Raw genomic sequence first — 27,593 nt, 5'->3', positions numbered from 1 at the left:
GTTCGCCACTTCAAAGCCAAACAGTCAATACTCAAATTCATTCTTTTTTTGTTCCGTTTTTACTGTACTTGCATAAACACTGCAAATTAATCTTGCAGAAAAATTACTGAGCATCCTAGATATCACCATATCCTTAGTTAAAGCATAGCAACCAAGATGCTTACAATTTCTACAATGCTCAATGATATTGCAGTGAGCTTAAAAGGACACTGAAGGCACCCAGACCACTCCAGCTCATTTAAGTGGTCTGGGTGCAGTGTCCAATGTCCCTTAACCCTGCAATAGTAACTATTGCAGTTATTAAGAAACTGCAATAATTACAATCCCGGGTTAACTCCACCTCTAGTGGCTGTCTATCAGACAGCCGCTAGAGGTACTTCCTGGTTTGAAATGGACGCTCTGCATGAGGACCTCCAGCGATAGATTTTTCCCCACAAGAAAGTATTGAATAATGCGATCCTATGGGGAAATCCTAATGAGAGTGCCGCCATTGCCGTCAGCCGGCGGGGGAGGAGCATTGGTGGAGCCTGATCCAGCAACGAGGGACATCGGCACTGGTTTCTGATAAGTGTCTGACGGGCTTTTAAACCGGTCAGCCCCGCGAGAGGGGGTCACTGTAGGATTTTATAGGCTAGAAAAACAGCTTTGTTTTCCTGGCACAGTAGAATCCCTTTAACTAAGATACAATTATACAAACTCACAAGACAAATAATGAAAGGGTAAATACTTACTCTGAGTCCCTTCTTTGCAACTTAACCAATTCCCTCTGCTTTTCTTTGTACTGTCTCTGCAGCTCTGCTAATTTGATCCTATAGTCAAGTTCTGTAGAATCCATGTGCTCAATGGCAGACTTCATCGAAAACAGCTGTATGCAAACAAAAAACGTGCCAACGCCTAATTACCACCACATTATGAGTTATTATTTCGAGGTAGAACATTCACACACAGCATATGGTAAGAAGCATAAGAAAAAAAAAACACACCCAAAAAAAGTAATTTTAATCAAGAGAAATAATTTTGTTTATCTAGTTTAAATTTAAGACACACTATTATATTTAATACAGAGAATAAAAGAAAGGATATGTATGTGTTTAGGTTTTTCCTAAAGATCTCGTCCATATTTTAACACTGTAACGGGGAAGTTGCTACAGTGTGTCAGCCAATCCCTAGTTTCCATTAGCTTTGCGTTGAAAAACAGACTAAGAATTGTATGCACAATATTACATGTTAGAATACTTATCAATTTCTCATCCGAGTGATCCCAGTACAGTGGTTCACTCAAGAACTATTTAACAACGAGTAGCACATAATTTATTAAAATAAAGAAATCATGAGAACTACTTCTGCAAATATTTAAAATATATGAAGAATGGAAGCTAGTGACAGCTTTCATTTTGTGGAGTAAGATTTTCACTTATATATTTTCAATGATTGAGATGTTGCTCGCTACGGCATTGCAGTGACTGAGCCTTTTTAAAAAATTATTACAAATATATTGAGCAGGGGTTTCTGTAACACAAAATGAGGTAGGCAGTTTTACAAATATGTGCATCAGTGAAGAGACAAGTTGTTATAATTATATGCATCAAGCTTACCCCAGTGCCTGGAGCATACCTTTATATAGAAACTATGTCACGTCCTGCAAACTACACTCACCGTATCATCTTTTCTATGCATCCAGCTGTATTTCTTGTTAGGATTCAAATCTCTAGGTAATTGAATGGACTCTGCTTTCAAACAATCCAGAGAAGGGCGCGAGAGAACTTCCATCAACATCTGTGTGCTAGCAGCGAGCAAACTCTCAAGGGAAACTGGAGGATAACATGTCTGCATGCCTGGATACAAAATAAGGTCAGTCAGTTACCAATTGTGACTCCTACCTAGGAGACATGTTTCATAGAGTTTTAACCTGGCTTTTTTTTTTTTTTAGCAGTTTGTGGACAAAGAACACAGTGAGATATATATTTAGTTTATGTAAATTCCTCTTATAATAAAGAGAGATAATTGTACACAGGCTTTTTAAATATTATACCCCAGTGTCAGTAAAATATGACCTTAATGGCCTTAAATATTTTTTGCTACATTTTATACAAGGGGTCGTCAATCTTTTGTTAGAGTGGTGCCCATGTAATACTTTAATGTTCCTTGGAGTACCAGCTCTATTAAAAAAAACAAAAAAACAACAACAATAATAATAATAATGTGGAACAAATTGTTGAGAAAATTATTTTGTGTTTCTGTGTGGAGGGTGCGCGGCTACCTTGTGGAGGGTTGTGGGAATATGTTCGGGAACCTTACTTTGTGGGATTGTATGCAGGCTGTGTGTGGTGTGACCCATTAGTGGTATTGTATGTGTTTGTGGGCTCTTTGTTTATTGTGTGTGTTGAGTGTGAGATGTTTGAGGTGCAATGTATGTATGTGGGTTGGATGACTGCAGTTGGATTTTATGGGAGGTCTTAAAATGTTGCAATTATCGTTATATCTACCTATATATCTATCTATACATATAAAGATATTTGCTAAAATTGCAAGATTTTAAGACCACACACACACATACACCTAATCTAGGCAAAAATAATGGGGGTTTAGTTACATTATATGATCATACATTGCATAAGCCTGCCACAACATCAATGTACCCCATCTTTGGCAGGTCCTACTCTAACAGCCTAATGTCTGCTCTTATGAGATTAACCAACTTACTTGGGGAAAAAAAAATCCACCTGGGGCTCGCTACAGTACAAGGCCCTGAGATGAGGCACCTGTGACAGGGAAGGGTGAAAACCTGTGTCACATTGGCCCCCAGCAGCACCCCATTTCTGCATGTTCAGGGGGCTGCACTCACCTATATATCTATCTATCCAGATTTTATATAAATAAAAAAGATTGGATTAGCCGTATTAGTCCAGTAGACAAGATGCCAAAATACCAGAGTATTGCAGTATGCAATGATACCTTTTTTATTGGACTAGCATAATATTTCAAAGACTTGTCTCTGAAATTTTATGTTAGTCCAATAAAAAAAAGGTATCATTGCATACTGCAATACTCTGGTATTTTGGCATTATATATATAGATTTGTTAAAATTGCGACATTTTTAAGACCTAACATTTCAAGACCTAACACACACACCCCTAACACATTCACACATACATATAAAAAAAGGAAAGAACAGGGACATGAATCCAGGTGGATCCCTGGTGGATACTGACAACTTGTACCTATCCCTTCAGTCTTACACTTCTCAGTGGGATTGAGCATTGCCATGGTAACCAGGGGCAATGCACTGAATCACTCAGAAGTTCCGGATTGCGAGGAAGAGGTACACATCTGCGTAATATGCAGACCACAAACCTCTTACGCTAAAGAGGTGAATTCTACGGTGACAGTGGAGATCCCCTGACCTCCACAGTGGACCATTTAGGTTTACCAAACTTGCATGTTGCTGACCCCTTCTATATCACAGTATTTTTTAGTACATCCTGTGTCTTACATTGGGTAAACTAAAAATAAACAAGGTAAATGGGAGTGGAACTCTTACCACATAATTCCTTTTTTCTTTTCTCCAATTCAAGTTCTGCCATGTCACTTAGCAGAGCAATGCCATGGAAAAGAGCAGAATCCCCTGGCTCTGAAGTAAATTTTTCAGCATTACTAGGTAAACAAGAATAGAACTGAGGCAACTCAGTTGCAGCCACTAAGGCATTCATTCCAGCCAATGGATCTTCGGGTTTAATATCCATGGACAACATGTTAGCGGGCACGTAAGAAATATCTGTTCCAATACTACATGAATTGTCAGCTACAGGGTCCATGCATTCCTGTTCTCTGTTTGCATGTCCTTCTTCAAAAATATTTAAGTCACTAAAATCAGTCATGCTTTGAGCATGTTGACTATCAAGAGGTATGAGACCTGGGGTGATCTGGTCATCTTCACCATCTTCGCTGGATGCACTTCTAAAGTCTGTCTGAGTTGAACTTGTCTCTTTTAAAGTTTCAGGACTGGTTTGTGAGATACAAACTGCTTGGCAGTTCTCTAGACCTTGGTTCTGTCCATCTTCAATGTTTGAGGTTTCACTCTGTTGGAGCAAAACAAGCGGACAGGTCAAGTCTTCCCCTTGCAAGTCTCTGGCAAGTTCACTTTTTTGTTCACAATCAGCTTTCAAGGCATCATCTTCGGTCTTCAGTTTACTTTCTAAAGACTCAACTGAAGCATCTGCTACACTTGGATCAAAACCTTCAGAAATGACTAAGCGCGTGGGTTTTAACTCCAAGGAGGTTTCCATTTGATTGGAGTTACTAGCCGAGAGTGGAACGTCTGGAGCATAACAGTCTGCATCTGTAGCGGCTGTTGGTTGGATAAAGTATGGGTAATGTTGTCTAAATGGTAGAGTTTGGAATGGATAACCTGGGGAGGAGACCTCTGGAAAGAAGAAAAAAAAAAAAAAAAAAAAATAAACACATTCTAATTTCCATTCTTTTATCGTATGCTTGACATGCCAAATGCCCTAAAGAAAACACAATTTAATGCAGCTCTATAACTTTTGTGATCTTTTCATGTTTTGCAAAGACCCATGAAGCGGACAACACCCGGTTTGTGTGCTGCAGCCAGATTGAGAAGCAAACGTTAGATATACAAAGCTAAAGCTATCCTCTGATATGAATCTTCCATCTCCAGGCATTTCATCCTCCAAAAGCCTGCGAGAGTACAAGACTGAAGTCTACAGATGACTCCATAACACTGAGGTTTAGGGAGGATCCCGCAACATCGAGAAGATACCAGTTTCCCACAGCCGCTAGCACAAAATTCCTTTGGTCAATTGTTGTAATCCCTAAACTAAAGTAGTTCCTTCTTTATCGTATAACACAATATCTTATGATTTGAATGAAATTTCATGACCGTCATCATGAATGTTTCATGAAGAGTTTACCTTCATGAAATATTCAGAAGTGAAAGAACCACTTTAATCTACCCATCATGCTAAACAATGTGCGTCAATGTCTGTCAAGTTATTTTCGTGCTAGTGGTAAACATGGAGGCGTTTAAGCTGAATGAACATGGAATCCAAGTGACACAATGGCCATTTTTTGCAAAAAGATTGCAAGTTCACATCAGTTAGCCTACCTACTAAACAATAAATAAACAATAAAAAAAAACAGGTCACTAAGTGACAAACCTTGGAATGTAGCAGAAACATTCTTTTTCACATCCCTATTTTTCTTTTCTGTCTCCTCTATAGATTCCACTTCAGTAGGCATGACAGTAGAGGGAGAAGGAAGAGAAGCCGAGGGTGGTCTGGGTGATTTAGTATGTGTAGAATATACACATGGGTCTTGTGGTACTAACTCTTCTTTATGAACAATCTCTGTTTTTAGCATAGGCAGCAGTGAGTGTTTTGGAGAGAAAGAAGGAGGAGGACTGAGTTCTTTAGTATGTGAAGCAGAAACAGATGGAGATAAGACCTTCCTTTGTTTCATTCCTGCATGAGACACCAGAGGTTTATTCTGTTCTTGACTTGGCTTTGCAACCTTGTCCTCTGCCTCTGGCTGTTGCTCACTTACTTTGAGTTTATCCTGGAACAGAGTTGAAGAAAATAATACAATCACATAGATTACACCAAAAACAATGCGAAATGCAGTTATGGCATACACAGAATTACACACACTAGCTATTTAGCAAAAAAAAAAAAAAGAACAAAAGTGTCCCCTCTGCCTGAAAATAGCAAATCAACAAAGCTAAACATGTCCACTTCGTTCCATGTTGAGACCATTATATTTATCCAATATGTTATAAATTAAATTAGCAGTATTGGAACAGAACCACTACGGTCTTCTGTACTGGTAAGATTGCCAGGAGCCTTCTGGTGCCATCCCACAGTACGCAAGACGTTTTCAAAAGGTTTGACACTTACCTTGGTTGCCTGGGCACTCTCATCTAGCCTCCATTTTTTAAGCCGTTACTGTGGAAGTGCCAACTTCTGCATTCGCAATATCATCTATGATTGTCAAGATATTTGATTTGGCCATTTGTGTAATAATGTATATGCAAAATAATTAACTATTCCGTTTCTTTTAAATACATTTTTTATCTATAACAGAAATTTGCAGCGACGAGCTTTATCAAGCAAAATGAATTGGCTCAGGGAATCAACGGATGCTCTTAGATAATGAAATGAATTTCATCCAAAAAGGGATGACATTGATAAACTGAATTCTATAGTTTCCACTTCAGTAGGCATGACAGTAGAGGGAGAAGGAAGAGATTACACAGATTACTTTTTTTCTTTGAAATATTGTCACATATCAAACACTAGTCTATCTTTTAGTTTTTGCTGCTGAGAATTACAGATATGAAGTAGATAACATCTGGTATGAATCCAACAGACATTTTTTGAGAATGTTGCCAAATGGTTGAAATATATAGCTCCCACACTATGCACACTAAAAAATTCTACAGATGCTTTGGGGATTGTTGCCAATAAAATGCTGGGTGTGTGCCAATATGGAGTAAGACCTTTTCATCTCGGAACTGGTTGAGGGTGCACAAACGTTTTCTGCTGCATGTTTGAATTACATAAACTGTACGAAAATAGTCTTTCAGAATTTGCACTGAATTATAGAAAGTCATTGTATCAAATGCATATCACAAACGTGGTTTTAAAATGTGATGGCTGAGGATTATTACAGTTAGGCATTCTAGCTGGAGGAGGTTATACAAAGTACATAAGTAGCTTCCCCCCAACAGTGCCCTGAATGGATATCCATACTATCTATGGGACAGGGCATGGTCAAAAACATATAAACTCAATTCTAGTACAGGAAGAGAATACAAACTTTAGATGGACACTATAGTCACAAAAACGGCTCAATTCACTGCCTTTTAGGAGTTACATTATTTTTGTTTCGGTCTATGCAGCCCTAGCCACACCTGTGACTGATATAACTAAAAAGCAGCAAATTGAGAAATGAGACTGGATGGGCATGATCTATACACCAAAACTGCTCAATTAAAGGGACACTGTAGTCAACATATAAAAGCAAGAAAGACCGCTTCCCTAGCCTTCTTTCTTGCTTTTATATGAACTTGCCATAAAAAAAAGAGTAAGTTTGAATAATAAAACTTACCTCCATTCCAGCGCCGAGCTCCCCGCTAGGCCACGACCCCTTTTTTTGTCAAAATTACGAAATCACAGGGCCCAATAGGATGCTTCTCCTTGAGAAGCGTCATTGCGATGTGGTTTAGAGCAGCACCAATCGCATTCTTCATAGAGCGGCATTGAATGCCGCCCTATGAAGAAACTCAGCGCTCAACCGCGCATGTGCGCGGAATGCGCGTTCGCGAGCTGTCTGACTGACAGCTCAGCTCGCTTTCTATACCCTCCCCCCTCCACAGCTAAACTGTGTGTTTGCATAGAAACACTATATATAAAGATCTCTCTATATATAGTGTTTCTATGCAAACACACAAGTGTGCTCAGAGGGGACATTAAAGGCATTACCAACAGGCTAGGAGCGGTGGAAGCCACCTCCACCGGCCACACGAACCAGATTGCAGACCTCCAGCAACAAAAGCCCGGCAACATGAGCAACAACTTGCCGCCCATGAAGATAAGAACCAACGGAACAATATAAAGCTACGGGGGGGTTGCCAACACTGTCCAAGACGCCGAACTTCCACATTTTATCAGGAGATTACTCACAGTGTTATTAACCCCAAAGGCAGCGAAAGCAACCACCCTGGAAAGAATATTCTGCATACCACGACCAGCAAAGGCCCCTCCAACCGCAACAGGTGACATGATTCTCCAATTTCAGTCGCTCAGGGCCAAAAAAGCGGTCATAGATATTGTTAAAGGTCAGCCTACATATCTCTTCGAGGGAATGACCCTCTCATTCTACGCGGACTTATCGGGCTCTTCTGCGCCTCCATCAAATCCGGTACCACTGGGGACCAGGTCGCACCCTTACTATAGAAGCAGGAGGTAACAGGCATATAATACACAACATACAAGAGGCCACTGGGATGCTGGGTTTACTTGGCCTCCCCTTGGACTCACTGGCTCCGTCGATGCGCCCACAAGGAGGATACTCTGCTGATGCCCCGGAGTTCGTACCCCGGAGAACACCCACAGACCCATATTCCAAGGTCACCCTTACTATAGAAGCAGGAGGTAACAGGCATATAATACACAACATACAAGAGGCCACTGGGATGCTGGGTTTACTTAGCCTCCCCTTGGACTCACTGGCTCCGTCGATGCGCCCACAAGGAGGATACTCTGCTGATGCCCCGGAGTTCGTACCCCGGAGAACACCCACAGACCCATATTCCAAGGTCACCACTTGAAGCTGGACACATCTTGTAGGACTAGCATAACGTACTGCACAGCACCGTGCATACCTCCCGACTACCTGAGAACCCAGGCATGCCTGCAACTTTAAGTTTCCTCACACTTATGAAGAATACGAAACTTGTGTATTTTTTGTGATTTTTTTTAAATTTTTTATATATTTTTATATTTTATTAAATTTTTATTTTTGTCACCATTGTGGGCCTATGCTCACACATCTGGACAGCTAGTTATGTTTAATGACACCAGCCAGTCGGTTCCATCGAGCATTTATGCACTAGCTATATAACTTAAGCATACACCACATCATACCGAATAGGCTTACCACATTCTAAATCTCAGGTGGAAGATACAGCTCAGGTACTATTACCACCACTCTCACTCTCAACTCACAAGCCTATTAAACCTACCGTGCCTACCCTCATGTACGCCATTGAAATTAATAATCTGACACCGCGCATACTTTTGTCATGGAGGAAAGACAGATCTGCCGCAGTCTCTGCACTCACAGGCACACCTTTCACACGCATATTATTATTATTATACATAACTGACATCTTGCTTTTAACGCGTAGCCCTCACGCACTGCATGCCGGCTATGCCTATAAACATTAGCCTAACTTTAACCTTATATCATACAGGCCTAGATTATAAAATAGGGCATATTCACAAGTATATTCTTACTGTTAATTGATCTGTCTTGGGTACAATGTGCAACGCCTCTAACACGCTATTGTTGACACTTGAAAAGCAGCATGTATTGTGCAAGTTGATATATATGTTATTATTGCTTTAGAAGTGATCTACTGCATGATCAAGTACCTCTACGTTAACTTACATGTTTCTTTACACTGTTCTCTCATAAAACTAAAAACTGTGCTATCACTTGCTAATGCCATAATGAAAATAATTTATAATGGTTACTACTAAGTAGTGTCGATGCTATAGTGGCTAGACAAACATGCACTGTTAACTTAAGCACGATAAAATAAAGAATTAAAAGAAAAAAAGAAAAAAAAAACAGTGTGGAACATTTGGGGTGGATGGTTAATAAAGCAAAATATTCTGCACATGGGATCACTGTGCTAGTCTGTGGATCCCGGAGTTTAGACAAATAACATTGCGGCTAAGGATTTCAGACTGGCTTAAGGTCATCAAGTCTTTCTTTTCTTTTGCAAGTCATTTTTTGAAATGTTCATCAGGCTCTGGATAGATTTTGAAACTTATATTTAATATGCGTATTGTTAAATGGCTTTTATTGTGTTTTCACAATTATGATCACACTGTTAAACAATGATAAATTGTGTTCTTGGATGATGTCCCAAAGCCATTTATCAGTTTTGAAAACACTGAGGACTTCTTTGCAATCCCAAGTAGCCAGCAAGACTTTTATGTTTATGTTGACCAAGTCATATATTTAGGCAATGATTTGAAAAGTATCTAGAAGATTCAATGGAAAAAAAATCCACAGTAGAACCATAAAACATATCTGCATTTCAAGCACTTTTGTGAAGCATCCATAGGTTTGAAAGCAAGATACTGCATAATCATTCCCAAATTCCAGTTTCATAGAAACTCTTCACTCTTCCCTTGGATACAAGGGATCTGTTGCTTATCACTAGAAAGAGCGGTTAAATTATTTTACCAATTACTGATGAGGTCCATAACATCACACAGATGCTAAACTTTCAGGTAGTACTACAAGGAATACTAGTTTTTAAGATCCTAGAGATAAACATTGGTTATCTTAATTTTACAACCATAGGTTTTAAACTTCTTGCTTTTTATTTAAAAGAGAATGTTCTTTTGAGGCAAGGAGTTCGCTATCAAATACACACGCTCTGTTATTACCAGGTTCATTCACGAGTGGCAAGTACTCTACCAATATTTCTATGAGCGATCTTTTAGATCAACAGCAAAAATGGATGCGAGAAAGGCTGAACTTAATGGACGCATGTCTCTTTTCAGCCTATGTAACTATGTAACTTTGTAGTGTTTATGGTGCCAGGAGTGCAACGGCCCCCACTTCTCTGCCTCTCAGCTGGAAGTGCGAGCCAGAAGTCTATTAGCTCTCCTGAGCAGAGACCTGCAGTACAGCCAACTTATTGGTTTGGAGCCTTAGTTGATCTCCCTCACCTAAAGAGCTAACTCGTGGACTGCCAGTAGAGCTTCAAGCTGAGAGAAGGCAGCTAGCAGCCTTGGCAAAACCAAGGTAAGAAATCAGCTAGTATCAAGTTTAACTACTTACAATGTGGAAGGGGCATCAGGGCCCCTCCTGGCACCATAACCAGTACAGGGTGGTGTAGTGGTTATGGTGCATGGAGTTTCCCTTTAAAAGGAAGAGTCTAAACATCAAAATAACTTACGGTAATTTTCATCTAAATAAGTTTAGTTGTGCTTTTAAGATTAATTTAAAATATGGGGTACATATACATAAACCTAAAAAGTGTACATATACTTAAAAAATATATTTTGTTTTTAATAGAGTGTTCCTGATGCATGATACATTTTGTCAATAACAATTAGGATTTTAAGTCACAACTAACTTTTTCACAACTGTGCGTACAAGCTGGATATAGTGTAGCTCTGCGACCCAGATAAGAAACACAAACTCTACAGCAACCTGATAAATAGGCGCTTAACATATGAGTACATTTTAAAGTCACGTCTATCATTTAAGCACGATAAAGAAAGATATGATATGTAAATGCCACATGTACAATTTCCAGACATGGCTGTCAGGAGCAGAGAGAGGTTACTTTTTTTAGAACTATAGTAGGGAACAAAGTTTGAGTCCTTACCACTAGATGTTTGCTCCTCTGTTCTAGTGCATCTAGCTGTGTACTCCTCTGCAATTCTAGAGCCTCTAGCTGTACAGTTCTTTGCAACTCAAGAGCATCAATTTGCACACTTCTCTGAAGTTCCATTGCATCAAGCTGCACATTCCTTTGAAGTTCCATGGCATGTGCTGCCTGCTGCTGTAGCATAAAGAGTTCATGCTGCCGTAGAAGCTGCTGCTGTGATAACAGCTGGAGCTGATGGGCATGCTGAAGAGAGCTGCGAGTCGGAGTGTACATAGCTGGCCATAATGCCGGCATCCGGTCCAGTATCTCTGCTACGGGAAGCAAGCCAAAGAAAGATATATTTATTTACATTGGCCATCTTATATCACCTAAGAAATACAGAGCCATTTATTTCTCACACTTACCAAAATGAGAGATTTGTTCTGTTGGGATTACCATTATTTGGCCACTCTGGGGATCTCTTGCAAAATGATAGGCAGAAGGCAGGGAAGCAGCCATCCCAGGAGGAAATGCTGGACTTATTCCTTGATGAATGGATGGATGAGCTAGGCCTTAAATGAAAGATATGTATAAAAAACCATCACATATACACACAATTAAGCAACAATGCTAAATCACATAAAATCAGGGCTCAAATGTCCTACACAACTAGACAGACCTAAGACTTACTTGTCACTGCAAGCCTTGAGGGTTTGTGGCCCACCTACCAGGTTGTTCCTGTCTCTACTAAAATTCAGGTCCCCCATCTAGAATGTGATAAAATTTAAAAAAGCAACCAATTTACCTACTATTCTCCAACTTACCTCCTCGCCTCCTATGACATCACGGAGGGCCATCATGAATATCCAATGCTCCCCATAGCACATAGCATGCATCCAAGATTTCCCAAAGGAAAGCATTGAATTAACGCTTTATAAAGCCAACCAATCAGAGCTCTCTTACTGTTCTGACATAGCCTGGAAAATGTTCCCATGCAATGTAATAGCTGGCAGAGTGCAAAACTCTCTATAAGGGCTTTCCTAGCTATGAAAACATTAGTTTTTTAAAAAAAATGTATTAAGAGTTGTTAGGATTTTTTTTTCCTGTGTGGATAAACATAAGAATTAGAATAAAGAAGACTTTACATGGGCATGTATAATTTTTAATTTACAGGTATTTGATAAACTGCACCCTTTCCTTTGATAGGTTGGGGATGGTAGATACATTCATTTATTTTAAGGGGGGATAGTGGGCCTCTAGCCACCAGGGAAGGCATGAGGTTGGACATCCCATCCCACCATTGTTTAACCAATTAGGGTCTGCAGCCACCATCAAAGGGTGGGGGCTGGAGGAGCCATTAATTTTTATCACATAGCCTCCACCTATGGCAACAATCTGACCACCCCCATTACTTATTTAAAAGTTCCCCACCCGATGCCCATGACCGCTCTCATAGGCACTGTAGGTGGGGGCATGGGTGGAAGGTTTTGGACCTCTTATAGTATTATGGGGCTCTGATTGACCAATAGGATTTTATTTATTTAATTTTTTTAGCCAATTAATATGGCGATTGGCTAACGTCGTTAAGCTTAAGTTGCTTTGGTGCTTTACATGTGTCCCTTTATGTTCTCAATAAGGTATTTCTTTTTGTTTAACTTATTTGAGACAATTCCTCTGTAAGGACATACCATCAGCTTGCTAGTGTATATATCCAATTTTAAAGTATATGTGTAAATTATTGTTACACATGTAACAAGTGTAAATGTCACTCACAAAAAAATGCAATCTAAAAAGAATTCAAGAGATTTGCTGGAGCTACATGCATTGTATAATTACCATTATACAATATGGGTCACTTACCATATGGGTGACTTGTGAGCCACATAGAAGGGGCAGCACCCCTGGGTATCCATGGTGGAGCTGCTAAGTGTGCAGCAGCATCAGCTGACCAACGTCCAGTAGCTGCAAGGGTTGGGCCTCCAGTTACCATCAGATTAGAGTTCAGCCCACCAGTGGTGCATCCAGCGTTGTGCATTCGTGCAAAATCTGCTAGATCCTTGCTTTCCCTGAGCAGAAAACAAAATTACGTTATTAGACAACCAGCCATTTGTCTAAAGTTTTTTGATGTACCGGTAACTATAAATATTACATTGCTACATCAAAAAATACATTACAAAACTAACATTTTAAGTCCTTAAGAATACGGTGAATTAACCAGGGCTGGAGCAAGGATTTCTGCCGCCCAAGGGAAAGATCCATTTTGTCACCCCTCGTGAATGCAAATACGATCTCACAGAGGCTTATTTACTAAACTCTGAATTCAAATGAGTTGAAAACCAAATTGCAAAGTTTAAGCAAAATCAGCTGAACTGTAGCCAAATGGGAGAATTCTTCTAGATCAGCTATTTAGGGCTACATTTTGTCATTTGGTTTACAGTTAAGACTGATATACATACATCCCCACCCACCTAGTCCGGTCCACGAGGTCTGTTTGGTATAGTGGGAGATGCGAAGATCCAGGGCTCCCATATTTTATCTAAGTGTTTGACGGTGTCATGTATGAGGGCGGAGAGTTTGTCCATTTTCATGGTGTCATTAATTTTGCAATTTACCAGGTCTATGGATGAGATGTCTGGGCTTCCCCATATCTCTGCGATTGCCCGTCTAGTGGCTAGCGCTAGTATAACTACAAGCTTATTTTGAGCCCTTGGGGTGTTCTGGAGGGGTCTAGAGAGGAGCCACAGCCATAGGTCCATCGGGATGGGTGTGTGAAGTGCCTGCGACGCCAGCTGGGCTATTTGTTGCCAGATGGTGGCTATATGTGTGCATTCCCACCAAAGGTGGATGTACGTTCCCTTTTCCCCACGCCATTTCCAGCACAGATCGTTATCTGTTTGTTTTATTTGTTTCAGGCATAGGGGGGTGAGGTACCACCTGAGGAGTGTGTTATACGCTTGCTCCTTGTGATTTATACTTATCAATACCGTTGCCGTGGCTTCCCAGATGGCCACCCAATTGTGTCCCTTTCCCAGGCTGACACGTAGGTCATGGAGCCCTCTCTCTTATTTTGGCTGAGGAGGGAGTAATTGTTGAGATTTGCTCTTTGTGTAGTGGGTGTTTAATGCAGACATTTTCTAGTGGGGTGAGGGGGGTAGTGCATGCCTTTTTTTGAGTGGGTTCGTTTATGAAGCTTCGAATTTGGATATATCGAAAACAGTCTCTAATTGTGAAGGGGGTCAGGGAGAGGCGGCCGCTCTCCTCGTTGGTAACCCTGCAGATGGCAACCTCGACGTACTCACCTCTAACCCCCCTCCCCCTCTGGACCGGCGGGGGTCATCTCGGTCCTCGCAGGGGACGATCACCCCCAAGCTACGACCAGCACAGGAGACAAGACCTCATGCGAACCGAAGCGACCCAGGCACAAACAAGATGGCGGCACGGACACAGTCCATAAAGAACCGCACACTCAGCAAGCCCCCCAAGTGCACAAGAGAATTCTATAACCGGCTATGTGCCAATCTGTGGACCAAGCTTCACGCCCGGGGACAGGCATTCAAGCGGGCGATAAAAATGGTAACAGCATGGATCCGCCCGGCGACACGACGACAAATAGGCGGGAATCCCCCCCATACCTCCACAGCAGTCCCTCGACAAAGCAGAACCCACAAACCGGCACGGAGGGCCAGCACCCATACCCTCATGCCCCAGCAGGCGACTTACTGACGAGCAAGTTCTGCTCGCACCTCAGTGACTCCAACAACTCTCAGCATGCAGTGCACGGCTCCACACACGAGCATCCACGGTGCCGACCACGATATTAACCAGGAGAAAGCACAGCACCACACCAGCAGGACACACAGACGGAGATCCCCCACACAGCCCGCAAGAGAGAAAGCATGGAAGATTGGGAGAGAGGTGCCAACAATGAGACCTTCACAGCAGGACTTTGTGCTGATGCACCACCTACTGCAGGGAATACTCACCCAGCCCCGTCAAGGCATCGGCTGACCCCACAGGGACTGAAACTCTAACTCAGGATAGTATCATCAGACACTTGACTCTCTTTGCCCCTCTGGAACTCACACGAATGTCTGCTGACGTATATCATTTATTTTATGACTCTTACTATGTTCAGTCTTGTTTTCCTACATATCCCAACACTCGCAGCCAAAACGGAGGCTATTAAGCTAAGATGCTAATGTAGCTAGGGGGTTTTACTTATAACTTTTACTTTTCAAATCGATGCTTTCAACTCATGCTCCACACAGTTAACCCTCTGGCACTTCACTTATATAGCTTGTATATTTTTCATAAAACGCGCAGATTAAGCTAACGAGTTCAACTATAATTTGTAGTCAATAGACGTCTATGCTTTGTTTGCATATATAATTTTAAAAATGTGCACTACTTCGAATGCCATACTTGTAAAATCAATATGTCATGCCCACGCTTACGTATGTCATTGTGGCAGAGTAAGCCGCTATGTTCACTCTTGAACGCAAAAAATAAAGAATTTAAAAAAAAAATTAAAAAAAATACATGGCTAAAATTATATCCGTCATGTATTCATCCGCACAGAAAAATGTGGTTAATGGCATTTCCTGACAGGAAAAGTTGTGCCGAGCAGCAATCATGCACATGGAAACCTGGTAATTACTTTTGGGGTCAAAGGCCAGACATGGCCAATCAAATCCACAGGAGGGTTTGTGCTGAGCAGCAATCATGCACATGGAAACCTGGTAACTGCCTTTGGGGTCAAAGGCCGGTTACAGCTAATCGGATGCACAGGAGGGGTATTTAAACTCAATTCTCCTCTTGCTCATTGCCCTGTCATGGTTTCATGCCTATAGTTATCCAAGAGTGCGTTCCTGATCTTGATTTTCTGGTATTTGACTTTGGCTTTGCTTTGACTTCCCGGATATCTGGTATCCTTGACTTTTGGCTTTCCCTCATTTGTGTGTCTGATTCTGTGTCCCTGACCTCGGCAAGTATTTTTAAATATTAAATATTTAAATTACGCAACTAATGCATACCATTTGCAAAATGGGACACCACATAATATATTATAAGCTTTATTGAAGTGACATTTTGTTTCAAAGTTTGTGGTATTCATTTTTATTTAAAAAAAAAATTCATACACATAGTATTTTTGATGCTTAATTTTTAAATCTTGCGTGTCCCACTGTCATACAATTATTTTAGCTGTACTCAGCAACATCTTCTGAGTACAAATATACCCCATATGTATATCTTTGGAAAGTAGCGATCTTAATCCTAAACCAAGCCCTAATTCTAAACCAAATCCTAATCCCAAATCTAACCCTCAATCTAATCATAAACCTCACCACAATCCTAACCCATACCATAACCCTAATCTATGTGTAACCCTAATTATAACCTTACTCCTAATCTCAATCCCACCTTTAGCAATAGTGTTAAAATGATTCCCCCTGCGGGTGTCAGCAGAGGAATTCCATTGCTATATTCAGCAAGGGATGCCCGTGCTGACCCTAATCCTAATCTGAACCATAATCTAAATCCTAATCTGAAACATAATGCCAATACTACAATTCATTATAAACCTAATCTTAAACATAAACCTGATAATAAATCTCATACTTATTCAAAACCAAATAATAACCCTTAATTTAATCTTAATCCCAAAAGTTTCCCTCTGCTAATATCAGTACTGATATTAGAAAAGGGATTTTAAACTAAAACAGACAGTGGTACGTTGCCATCTACTGGCTATTTTCTGTACTGCAGTCTCCTATCTCTTACAAGACATTATACCCAATGCAATGTGATCTGTGCTGGGCAACTGAAAAAAGCCCAGCGTTGATCAGAATGGCATTGGGGCATAGAAGGTGACCCTGGGGGTTTCCCATGCACCAGATCACTTGAGAGAATGACTGTAGCTGAGCTTGATCACTCAGCTGCAGTCTTGTTTGTGGATTTAAAGGGTTACATGCAGTGCTGACTTTCAGCACTGCATGCAGCTCATCAAAAAAGTCTGGGGCCATTAAAAATGGCCCCAGCTGTCAGAGGGAAGCCCCAAGTATCTACTGATACCTGGGTTCCTAGTTTGAGCAGAGATTTAACCCTGCTCCCACTACATAGCAGTCTATGGGGATTTAAATACCCATTAAAAGAGCTGCATGTCGATCTCACTTTGAGCTCTGCATGCAGCTCATCAAAAAGCCTGGTGTCACTAAAAAATGTCCCCAGCTGATACCTGGGTTTCCTAGTGTGAGCAGGAATTTAACACTGCTCACACTGCATTGCTGTCTATGGGGATTTATATCCCCATTTAAACAGCTGCATGCCAATCCCACTTTGAGCTCTGCATGCAGCTCAGCGGTCAGTCTGGGGCCACTAAAAATGGCCCCAGCTGACAGAGAGGAGCCCTAGGTTTGTTAGGATACCTGGGTTTCATGGTGTGAGCAGGGATTTAACCATCCTCACATGACAATCTAGATATAGGCATTTAAAGGCCTATTTAGGCAGATACATGCCATGCTGACTTCCAGCACTGCATGTAGCTCATCAAAAAGGCTGGGGTCACGAAAAATGTCCCAGCTGATAGAGGGGAGCCCCAGGTTTCCATTGATACCTGGTACTCCATGGTGTGAGCAGGGATTTAACCCTGATCACACCAAATTGTAACAGTGGGGATTTAAATCCACATTTAAAAGCTTGTTTGCAGCGCTCACTTTCTGGTGCCACTAATTCTAGCCCCAGGTGAGAGAGGGGAGACCCAGGAATCAAATGATACTTGGGGCTCATAATTACCAGCAAGAAAATAGACCCTGCTGGAAAAATACTGCAAAACGGTATTTTTCTGTCATGCCTCCTTAAGTGGTTAATGCGTACATTCATACACACACTGCCCAATATATGTATCTATACACACATGCATACCTTTTACATTAAATACATAATTTATCGCTGTGAGAAATTATGTATTCAATGCTTTTGGTGAATTTAATTTATAATAATGGTGGAATTTAATTTATGTTACAGTGAGATTGTCTGACAAGTTCACTTTAAGCAAAACATTTTATTAATACAATATATAACAATATATAATTTAATTTACAATGATTTATTTACATGGTCATACACACACACTCACTGACACACAAACTCACTGACAGACGCGCACACGCACACTGACAGACACAGACACACACTCACTGACACTATTTTATTTTTTGAGGCCCATCCAGCCTTACTACCTTTTGGAGGTCTGGTGTGGGTCATTTCCTATCCCTGGGGTGCAGTGTGGGGCAGCTGCTCACTCCTCCCGTTTGCTGTTTAGTATGAAGGGGCAGGAATGGTGTCATATTCTGGCTCCCAGCATTACAGAGGGCGCACAAGGGAGGAGTGAGAAGCTGGCAGCCTCCGTCGCCGCCCACACTGCCGCTGATGCTTGCTTGCTTCCCTCCCTCCCACCTGGCATTTATCATTTATCTTGCAGCCAGTGAACTACTCATAGACAGCTGTTTCGTTGTTATGCCATCCACCACCAGGACCCCCCTCAAGAGGAGCTCGGCCAGCACTCCGGTCTAAGACAGGGGCAGCCCACCAGGAAACATACCAAGATACATGCCTAATTCGCCTAACGTTTGCGTTGGCCCTGGATTTAACAAAAAGGTGCCAGCCATTTCTAATGATTTATATAGAGGGCTTAAAATGTTATGTATTATGCTACTATCAAGCCCATAAAAATGACTCGCCACTGCAACCCTGCCACACTCACTAGGGGTGACTTTTTACTTGTAAGTACTGAATTTTCACTTACCAATAGTTAGTGGCGAGTGGAAGTTTTGAGACCTGTTCTAGAAAACATGCTTTGAACAATATATCATGTTGCCATATGTTTTCACCCAGGCCTAACACCTGTGCTGTCCGATTGTTTATTAATAAATAAAAAATATAAAAAAGGTTAAACCTAAAAATATATTCTGCTTGCCTCTGAATGTATCCCTCAGAACATGATCCTATTGCTGTAAAGTTTACTTCAATCAGGAAGCATTTAAGAACTCTCAGCCAAACCCTAGTGGTTCCTTCCTAGTCCCCCACCCCCAAACAGAACATACAAAACACAAATAAACAAAACATAATTGTCTAACCCCTCTGAACCTTTGAGATACATTTGTGTGCATTTTATTAAGTAGACATAATCTGCCTGTTTTTTTTATATTTATTACATGTGCTTTTTTCTTGAAATGTTTGTACAGCTTAACAAAAAAAAACAACTATGTTTTCTCTATACGTCAGTGGTAATATTGAAAAAAGTCTGAACAATACCAGACACAAGATCTATCTCATGGTGAGACTTGCAGCCATTTCATTATTAGATGCTTCTTTTGTAAAGTTTTGCGAACATGAAATAACGGTATCAATTTTTTCCATTAGGAAAAAGCTAGATAAGCTATTATGTTTTCATAATGGAATAGGAAAAGCTATTAGCAGAAAAACACGTGAACTGCTCTAACGTGCAACATATTCTTATGGGAGACAACTTTATATCAGGTACAACCCTTGATTTTGGATCATTGTGCTCACCGTAACAGTTTTTCCTGCACCCGGTCCATTCTTCCGACCAGCAAGCGCTCATCATTATGCCTGACTCGCTCATCCACGTTCTCTTCTTCAGCACGTCCTAGTCCATTAAACAAACAAAATAAACATTTTACTCAAGTAATGGTTTCTACCACAAATAGGTAAATAAATCACCTCTATAAAAATATGATTTTAGTGGTCCTGAGGAAAGTCCTCAGGAGAGACTGAAATGTTGGCCTACACTGCAGGATTGTATTTCCACAAAATATAGTGGGATTTTATTTGATTGACAAAAAAAAAAAAAAAAAAGTTGGTTTCTTTATTAAGACCGTGAGTGCAGCCTATTCTCTATACATATACACAAATATATATATAATACATTGTTAAACACAGATTTGCACACCAGTCAGGCCATAAGACTTGCTTTTTCAACAGAAATCTCAAATTTGCAGTGATGTTACTACTGCGAAAGGATTCTGGGTGGGCTTATCCACATTAGTTCAACAAAGAATAACATTTTTGACTCATTATTCCATTTGCAACATGTATTCTTTGGTGTTTATGTTTGCTGCACACAACAGCTTTGAAACAACTCAGGAAGAGATGCAGAGCCAATGAACCACTCATAGACAAATGTTTCGTTGTTCTGCTACTCATCAGCATGAGATTGGTTACTGACTTGCAATTGAGGCTTGGAGATACTTGCAAAGCAAAAACCAAGAAAGTTATGGTGGGGAAAAAATTGTGATTGAAAACACCTTCCACATTCTCACTGCAACCACCACTTCAGTCTACTACTTTCAGGTTGTATTAAAGGGACACTCCTGGCACCCAGACCACTTCTGCAATAATTACCTTGCAGGGTTAGCTCCACCTCTATTAGACAGCCACTAGAGGGCACTTCCTGGTCCATAGCACAGAAAACCTGTGCTAGAGCGTCGCTGGACGTCCTCGCTCAATTCCCCTTAGGAAAACATTGAAAAGCATTTTCAATGCTTTCCTATGGAGAGCTCTAATGCGCATGCGCAGCATTGCTGCGCATGCACATTAGGTCTCCGCGGCCAACGGGCAGGATCAGTCTCGCTCACGACCGACGTAATGAAGAGGAGGAGAGGCGGGAGGGAGGGAGAGGGGACCTGCAGTGCCAGGAAAACAGATTGTTTTCCTGGCACTGGAGAGTCCCTTTAAATATAAAGTTTCAAGAACTAGTATGCTTAAGTGCCACAAATAGAAATGGAAAAGAAAAAAATCAAAGACAGTAGAATAATAGAGATATCTGTTATACTAACAATAGAATTTATTTTCCGAGTTAGTATTTTGTACATTGTTGTGATTAACAATTAGTAGAAATTAAAACAAACAAAACCTACAGTAAGCACATGTCTATCTTTCACACCCTACGCTCTATGTACAATAATGTACAGAGGGTACAAAAACTGAGGAAACAATACCATTAACAGACTTTCTCCAAGTCAAAAAATTGCAAAGGAGATGAATAATGAAAAATGCACTACTTTGAATTCTCTGTTGAAGGTTAACCACAATTAAATATGAAGCCAACCTTAAACTTCAAGTAAACAAAAAATAAATAAATTGGTAGTCATTTTACAGAACAGGCAAACTATGAGCTAATGTGGTTTTAACAAAGTGTAAAAAATATCTGCATCCATCAAAAAAAAAATATCTACATCCATCGACCAATAATAAAATCTCAAAATAAAATTAACAGTGTCAGTTGATATGGCATGTGCATGTGAAATAAAATATTTATAATTATACTGTATATGTCTGTTATATGTGTAACAGAATTTTGTATGCACTCTCAAGGACATGAAAACAATATAAATCTCAATGTACCCTTCCTGGTAAAAAATATTTTATAAATAAATGCAAGAAGAAGGACAGACTATGAAAGATTAGACCTGCAACAGCCTTCTGCTAGTGCCCTTTATTCCACAGCGAATCGAAGGAATGCTTGGCATTACCACCAATTTTTTTTTCCACAGAATTCTTATTCATTCACAGAATCCTTATCCACATAAAGAATGCTGCGTGCTAAGTAACATAGTGGCTAAATGAAGAAAATTTAAATATTGGGCAGACTGGTAAACATTGATTTTGAATTTATTTCAAAACAGGCCCAAGCTGAAATAAGCCCTCTAAACAAACACAGACAATAATTGATGCAGAAGTACATTTGACTATTCTGAGCCAAGACTAAAACCCCAGGTTCGCCACCTGGCAAAATCCCTAGAGTAGGGGACTGCAGGAGGTCTGCCATCCAATGAAAATTTGGGGCCCCTGACACATCTCAAGGCCCTAAATGTAGGTGCTGCACACTGTGCAGCACTGACACAGGAAGCACTTCTAGTAACCGTCTGAGTGTCTGTCACTAGAGGTGTCACTAGGAAGCAATGTAAACACTGCCTTTTCTCTGAAAAGTCAGTGTTTACATTGAAAAGCCTGCAGGGACAGGCTATAGACACCAGAACCACTACATTAAAGGGAAACTCCAGTGCCAGAAAAACGATCCGTTTTTCTGGCACTGGAGGGTCCCTCTCCCTCCCACCCCCCAATCCCCGGTTACTGAAGGGGTGAAAACCCCTTCAGTGACTTACCTGGGACAGCGGCGATGTCCCTCGCCGCTGTCTCCGCCTCCGCGACGCTCCTCCTTGTGATTACTTCCAAAAAAATTGGATATATAGGTCACAACCTTGTCAATAGAAAATAGCTGTAAGCTGTCCCTATTACCAGCTGATGGCTACTAGTTGCTCCAAATTACCATTTTTGTAGCAGGTCTCTTATAATGGCTACTACTATAGATACTACTCACATACTATCGGCTTGCTGGTAAAGCACAGAAATACACATCTGGTCATGCGCACTTCATCCTGTGTGGCCAGCCAGTAGCAGCTGGCTAGTAAAAAACATAGAAACATAGAATGTGACGGCAGATAAGAACCATTCGGCCCATCTAGTCTGCCCAATTTTCTAAATACTTTCATTAGTCCCTGGCCTTAAACTCCTTTACTGTGTTAACCTCTACCACTTCAGCTTGAAGGCTATTCCATGCATCCAATACCCCATCAGTAAAGTAATACTTCCGGATATTATTTTTAAACCTTTGTCCCTCTAATTTAAGACTATGTCCTCTTGTTGTGGTCGTTTTTCTTCTTTTAAATATAGTCTCCTCCTTTACTGTGTTACATAGTTACATAGTCACATAGCTGAAAAGAGACTTGCGTCCATCAAGTTCAGCCTTCCTCACATTTGTTGTTTGCTGTTGATCCAAAAGAAGGCAAAAAAACCTAGTGAAGCACAATTTTGCAACAAGCTAGGAAAAAAATTCCTTCTTGACCCCAGAATGGCAGTCAGATTTATCCTTGGATCAAGCAGTTATTACCCTACATTGAAAGATTATATCCTTGAATATTCTGTTTTTGCAAGTATGCATCTAGTAGTTGTTTTAACATCTGTATGGACTCTGATAAAACCACTTCTTCAGGAAGATAATTCCACATCCTGATTGTTCTTACAGTTACAAACCTTTCCTTTGCCTTAGAATCTTATTTCTTCCAGTCTAAACGCATGGCCTCGTGGCCTATGTAAAGTCCGGTTTGTGAATAGATTTTCACACAATGGTTTGTATTGGCCCTGAATATATTTGTATAATGTTATCATATCCCCTCTCAGGCGAAGTTTTTCTAAACTAAATAGGTTTAAATTTGTTAACCTTTCTTCATAGCTGATATGTTCCATTCCTTTTATTAATTTTGTAGCCCGCCTCTGCACTTTTTCTAGTGCCATAATACCCTTATGTTGATTCCATTAATGTATTTAAATGTTTCTATCATATCCCCCCTGTCTCGTCTTTCCTCCAAGCTATACATGTTAAGATCCTTTAACCTTTCCTGGTAAGTTTTATCCTGCAATCCATGAACCAGTTTAGTAGCCCTTCTCTGAACTCTCTCTAAGGTATCAATATCCTTATGAAGATCCGGTCTCCAGTACTGCGTACAATACTCCAAGTGAGGTCTCACCAGTGTTCTGTACAATGGCACGAGCACTTCCCTCTTTCTACTGCTAATGCCTCTCCCTATACAACCAAGCATTATGCTAGCATTTCCTGCTGCTCTATTACATTGTCTGCCTACCTTTAAGTCATCAGAAATAATCACCCCTAAATCCCTTTCCTCAGAGGTTTAAATTAGGACTCTATCAAATATTCTGTACTCTGCCCTTGGGTTTTTACATCCAAGATGCATTATCTTGCACTTATCCACATTAAATGTCAGTTGTAACAACCATTTTTCTAGTTTACCTAAATCATTAGCCATTTGGCTTATCCCTCCTGGAACATCAACCCTGTTACATATCTTCGTATCATCAGCAAAAAGACATACATTACCATCAAGATCTTCTGCAATATCACTAATAAAAATATTAAAGAGAATGGGTCCAAGTACAGATCGCTGAGGTACCCACTGGTGACAAGCCCAAGCTTCGAATATACTCCATTGACTACAACCCCCTGTTGCCTGTCACTCAGTCACTGCCTTACCCATTCAACAATTATGGAATCCAAACTCAAAGATTGCAGTTTATTGATAAGCCTTCTATGTGCAACAGTGTCAAAAGCCTTACTGAAATCTAGGTAAGCAATGTCTACTGCACCACCCTGATTTATAATTTTAGTTACCCAATCAAAAAAATCAATAAGATTAGTTTGGCATGATCTCCCTGAAGTAAACCCATGTTGTCTCTGATCTTGAAATCCATGTGTTTTTAGATGTTCAACAATCCTATCCTTTAACATGGTTTCCATCACTTTCCCCACTACTGAAGTAAGGCTTACTGGCTTATAGTTGCCCGACTCCTTTCTTGTGAATGGGCACAACATTTGCCAACTTCCAATCTTCTGGGACTACTCCTGTTATCAATGATTGGTTAAATAAATCTGTTAATGGTTTTGCCAGCACACCACTAAGCTCTTTTAATAGCTTTGGGTGTATTCCATCTGGTCACATTGACTTATTTGTTTTTACTTTTGATAGTTGAAATAGAACCTCTTCCTCTGTAAACTCACGTGTAATAAATAACTCGTTTATCCTTTTTCTTAACTGAGGTCCCTATCCTTCATTTTCATCTGTAAATACCGAACAAAAATATTCATTGAGGCAGTCAGCTAGACCTTTATCCTCTTCTACATACCTTCCCTTCTTTTGTTTTTAATCTAACTAATACTTGTTTTACTTTTCTTTTCTCATTTATGTATCTAAAAAAAGTGTTGTCCCCCTTTTTTACTGACTGTGCTATTTTCTCTTCTGTGTGTGATTTGGAAGCTCTTAAAACTTGCTTAGCCTCTTTCTGCCTAATCTTATAGATCATTCTGTCTTCCTCACTGTTTTTTTTTATAATTACTAAATGCTAACTTTTTTTGTTTTTTACTACTTTGGCCACATCTGCGGAGTACCACAGTGGTTTCTTGAATTTTTTACTTTTACTGACAAGCCTAATGCAATTTTCTGTTGCCTTCAGTAGTGCAACTTTTAAATAATCCCATTTCTCTTGGACGCCATTTAAATTGCTCCAGTCTGATAATGACTCCATTACACATATTCTAATTTTAGAAAAGTCTGTTTTTCTAAAGTCTAAAACTTTTGTTTTTGTGTGGTGTGACTCAGTCACTGTTCTTATATTAAATGACACTGACTGATGATCACTGGATCCAAAACTTTCACCTACAGTAATATCGGATACCAAATCTCCATTTGTTAACACTAAATCTAGTATGGCCTCTTTATGAGTTGGCTCCTCAACGACTTGTTTTAGAGACCATCCCAGTAGGGAGTTTAGAATATGTGTGCTCCTGGCACAAACAGCTATTTTTTTTTTCCAAATTCACATCAGGAAGATTAAAGTCCCCCATGATGATAACTTCCCCCTTCATTGTCATTTTAGCTATTTCCTCAACTAGTAGATTATCTAACTCTTCAATTTGTCCAGGGGGCCTATAAATCACACCTACAAGATTTACTGTGTGATTACCAAATTCTAACGTAACCCAAACGGACTCTATGTTCGCTTCACTAACTTTTATTATGCTAGATTTTATGCTATCCTTCACATACAGGGCCACCCCTCCCCTTTCCTGCCTTCCCTGTCTTTTCTATATAAAGGAGTACCCTGGTATTGCTATGTCCCTTTCTCACTTACATTTTAGAGAGCAGTGGTTGCAAAAGAAGTCACTATGTTGTAAACGAGCATTATTTATTGTTAAAATCTGCATAATCTCTATAAAGGTCTGCTACATCACTCAGTAACAAAGCACACAAAGAAAAAGTCTGTTGCTGGCCTCCTGACACAAAAATCAGATACATCTTAAAATTAAAATACATTTCTATCTATACACTACAAGCAATATGACTGGTACAACAGATGTCACGCTGGGCTCTGCCTTCATTTCAAATGTGTACAACAGGTGCACTTAAAATGTTCATCTACACTATCAGGCATTCGTTATCGCGTTCTGCTCTACACCGCACTGTAAAGTCGTTTTTTAGAGCAGCCCTAATCTTATCAAATTTAAATTTGTTGCCATACTTGAGAACACATGTACAGGGTAAGTAACCATGCTCTAGATCAACAGAACGAGCGGCAAAATAATGTAAATCACATGAAATTAATCAGAACTACTAAAAGGAGCCGAGACAATCTATACTGTACATAATAATTGTAACAGCAGTTAGTACATCTGCTGAAAGATCCTGTCCTTATCCTTCCCCTTCAAGACCTTGAAATGCTGTGCCAGCTGCTCAGATTTCACAACAGTGTCATATATAGAACCTGAAATATTGACATTGTTCTAAAAAAAATTGTAAACTTGTGCAACTTCTACCCCTGTGGATTTTTTTGTTTGGGGCCCTGTTTTAGAATTCTGATTATGGGGTTCTTTTCTTTCACTAGGCCCTCACTACAGACACATTTATAATTTTCAGACATAGGAAACGACCTACAATAAATAGTCTGCTGAAGAATTAGAGGGACACGATAGTCACCAGGACCACTACAGCTTAGATACACTGAAACACATACACCTTTACACACAGATACACAAACTGACATATATACACAAAATCTAACAAACGTAAAGGTAAGAATTTTTATATTTGCTGTAACCCTCCTGTAAGCATATATTTTGTGTATGGAAGGGTGGCTTGCTTGGGGATCTAGTGCTGCTAGTGGAGGCTGATGGGAGCCGGTGCGGGAGCAGCAACAGCTCTATCCCGCACGGTGCTCTATACAGGGAGTGCAGAACTATTAGGCAAGTTGTATTTTTGAGGATTAATTTTATTATTGAACAACAACCTTGTTCCCAATTAACCCAAAAAACTCATTAATATCAAAGCTGAATATTTTTGGAAGTAGTTTTTAGTTTGTTTTTAGTTATAGCTATTTTAGGGGGATATCTGTGTGTGCAGGTGACTATTACTGTGCATAATTATTAGGCAACTTAACAAAAAACAAATATATACCCATTTCAATTATTTATTTTTACCAGTGAAACCAATATAACATCTCAACATTCATAAATATACATTTCTGACATTCAAAAACATAACAAAAACAAATCAGTGACCAATATAGCCACCTTTCTTTGCAAGGACACTCAAAAGCCTGCCATCCATGGATTCTGTCAGTGTTTTGATCTGTTCACCATCAACATTGCGTGCAGCAGCAACCACAGCCTCCCAGACACTGTTCAGAGAGGTGTACTGTTTTCCCTCCTTGTAAATCTCACATTTGATGATTGACCACAGGTTCTCAATGGGGTTCAGATCAGGTGAACAAGGAGGCCATGTCATTAGATTTTCTTCTTTTATACCCTTT

General features: G+C 40.2%; 1 protein-coding gene across 4 annotated transcripts in view; it reads right to left on the bottom strand.

The window, feature by feature from the left end:
• TNRC18 (trinucleotide repeat containing 18) overlaps positions 1–27,593 on the bottom strand; it is a 170,979-nt gene that overhangs the window by 68,522 nt on the left and 74,864 nt on the right. For 3 of the 4 annotated variants that reach the window (XM_063430182.1, XM_063430185.1, XM_063430184.1), the window contains exons 5-12: positions 19,707–19,803; positions 12,996–13,201; positions 11,561–11,707; positions 11,154–11,467; positions 5,179–5,575; positions 3,543–4,424; positions 1,657–1,835; positions 732–865 (exon numbers count right to left, since the gene is read on the bottom strand). In XM_063430182.1, the coding sequence (XP_063286252.1) occupies positions 732–865; positions 1,657–1,835; positions 3,543–4,424; positions 5,179–5,575; positions 11,154–11,467; positions 11,561–11,707; positions 12,996–13,201; positions 19,707–19,803 (2,356 nt within the window). The remainder of the gene's footprint in view (positions 1–731; positions 866–1,656; positions 1,836–3,542; positions 4,425–5,178; positions 5,576–11,153; positions 11,468–11,560; positions 11,708–12,995; positions 13,202–19,706; positions 19,804–27,593) is intronic. The other variant, XM_063430183.1, reaches the window with a different exon arrangement.

Source organism: Pelobates fuscus, chromosome 8 (genome assembly GCF_036172605.1).
Source record: "Pelobates fuscus isolate aPelFus1 chromosome 8, aPelFus1.pri, whole genome shotgun sequence".
NCBI classification, from domain to species: domain Eukaryota; kingdom Metazoa; phylum Chordata; class Amphibia; order Anura; family Pelobatidae; genus Pelobates; species Pelobates fuscus.
Note: the sequence above shows the minus strand (reverse complement) of the source record. Positions and strands in the feature narration are given on the sequence as shown.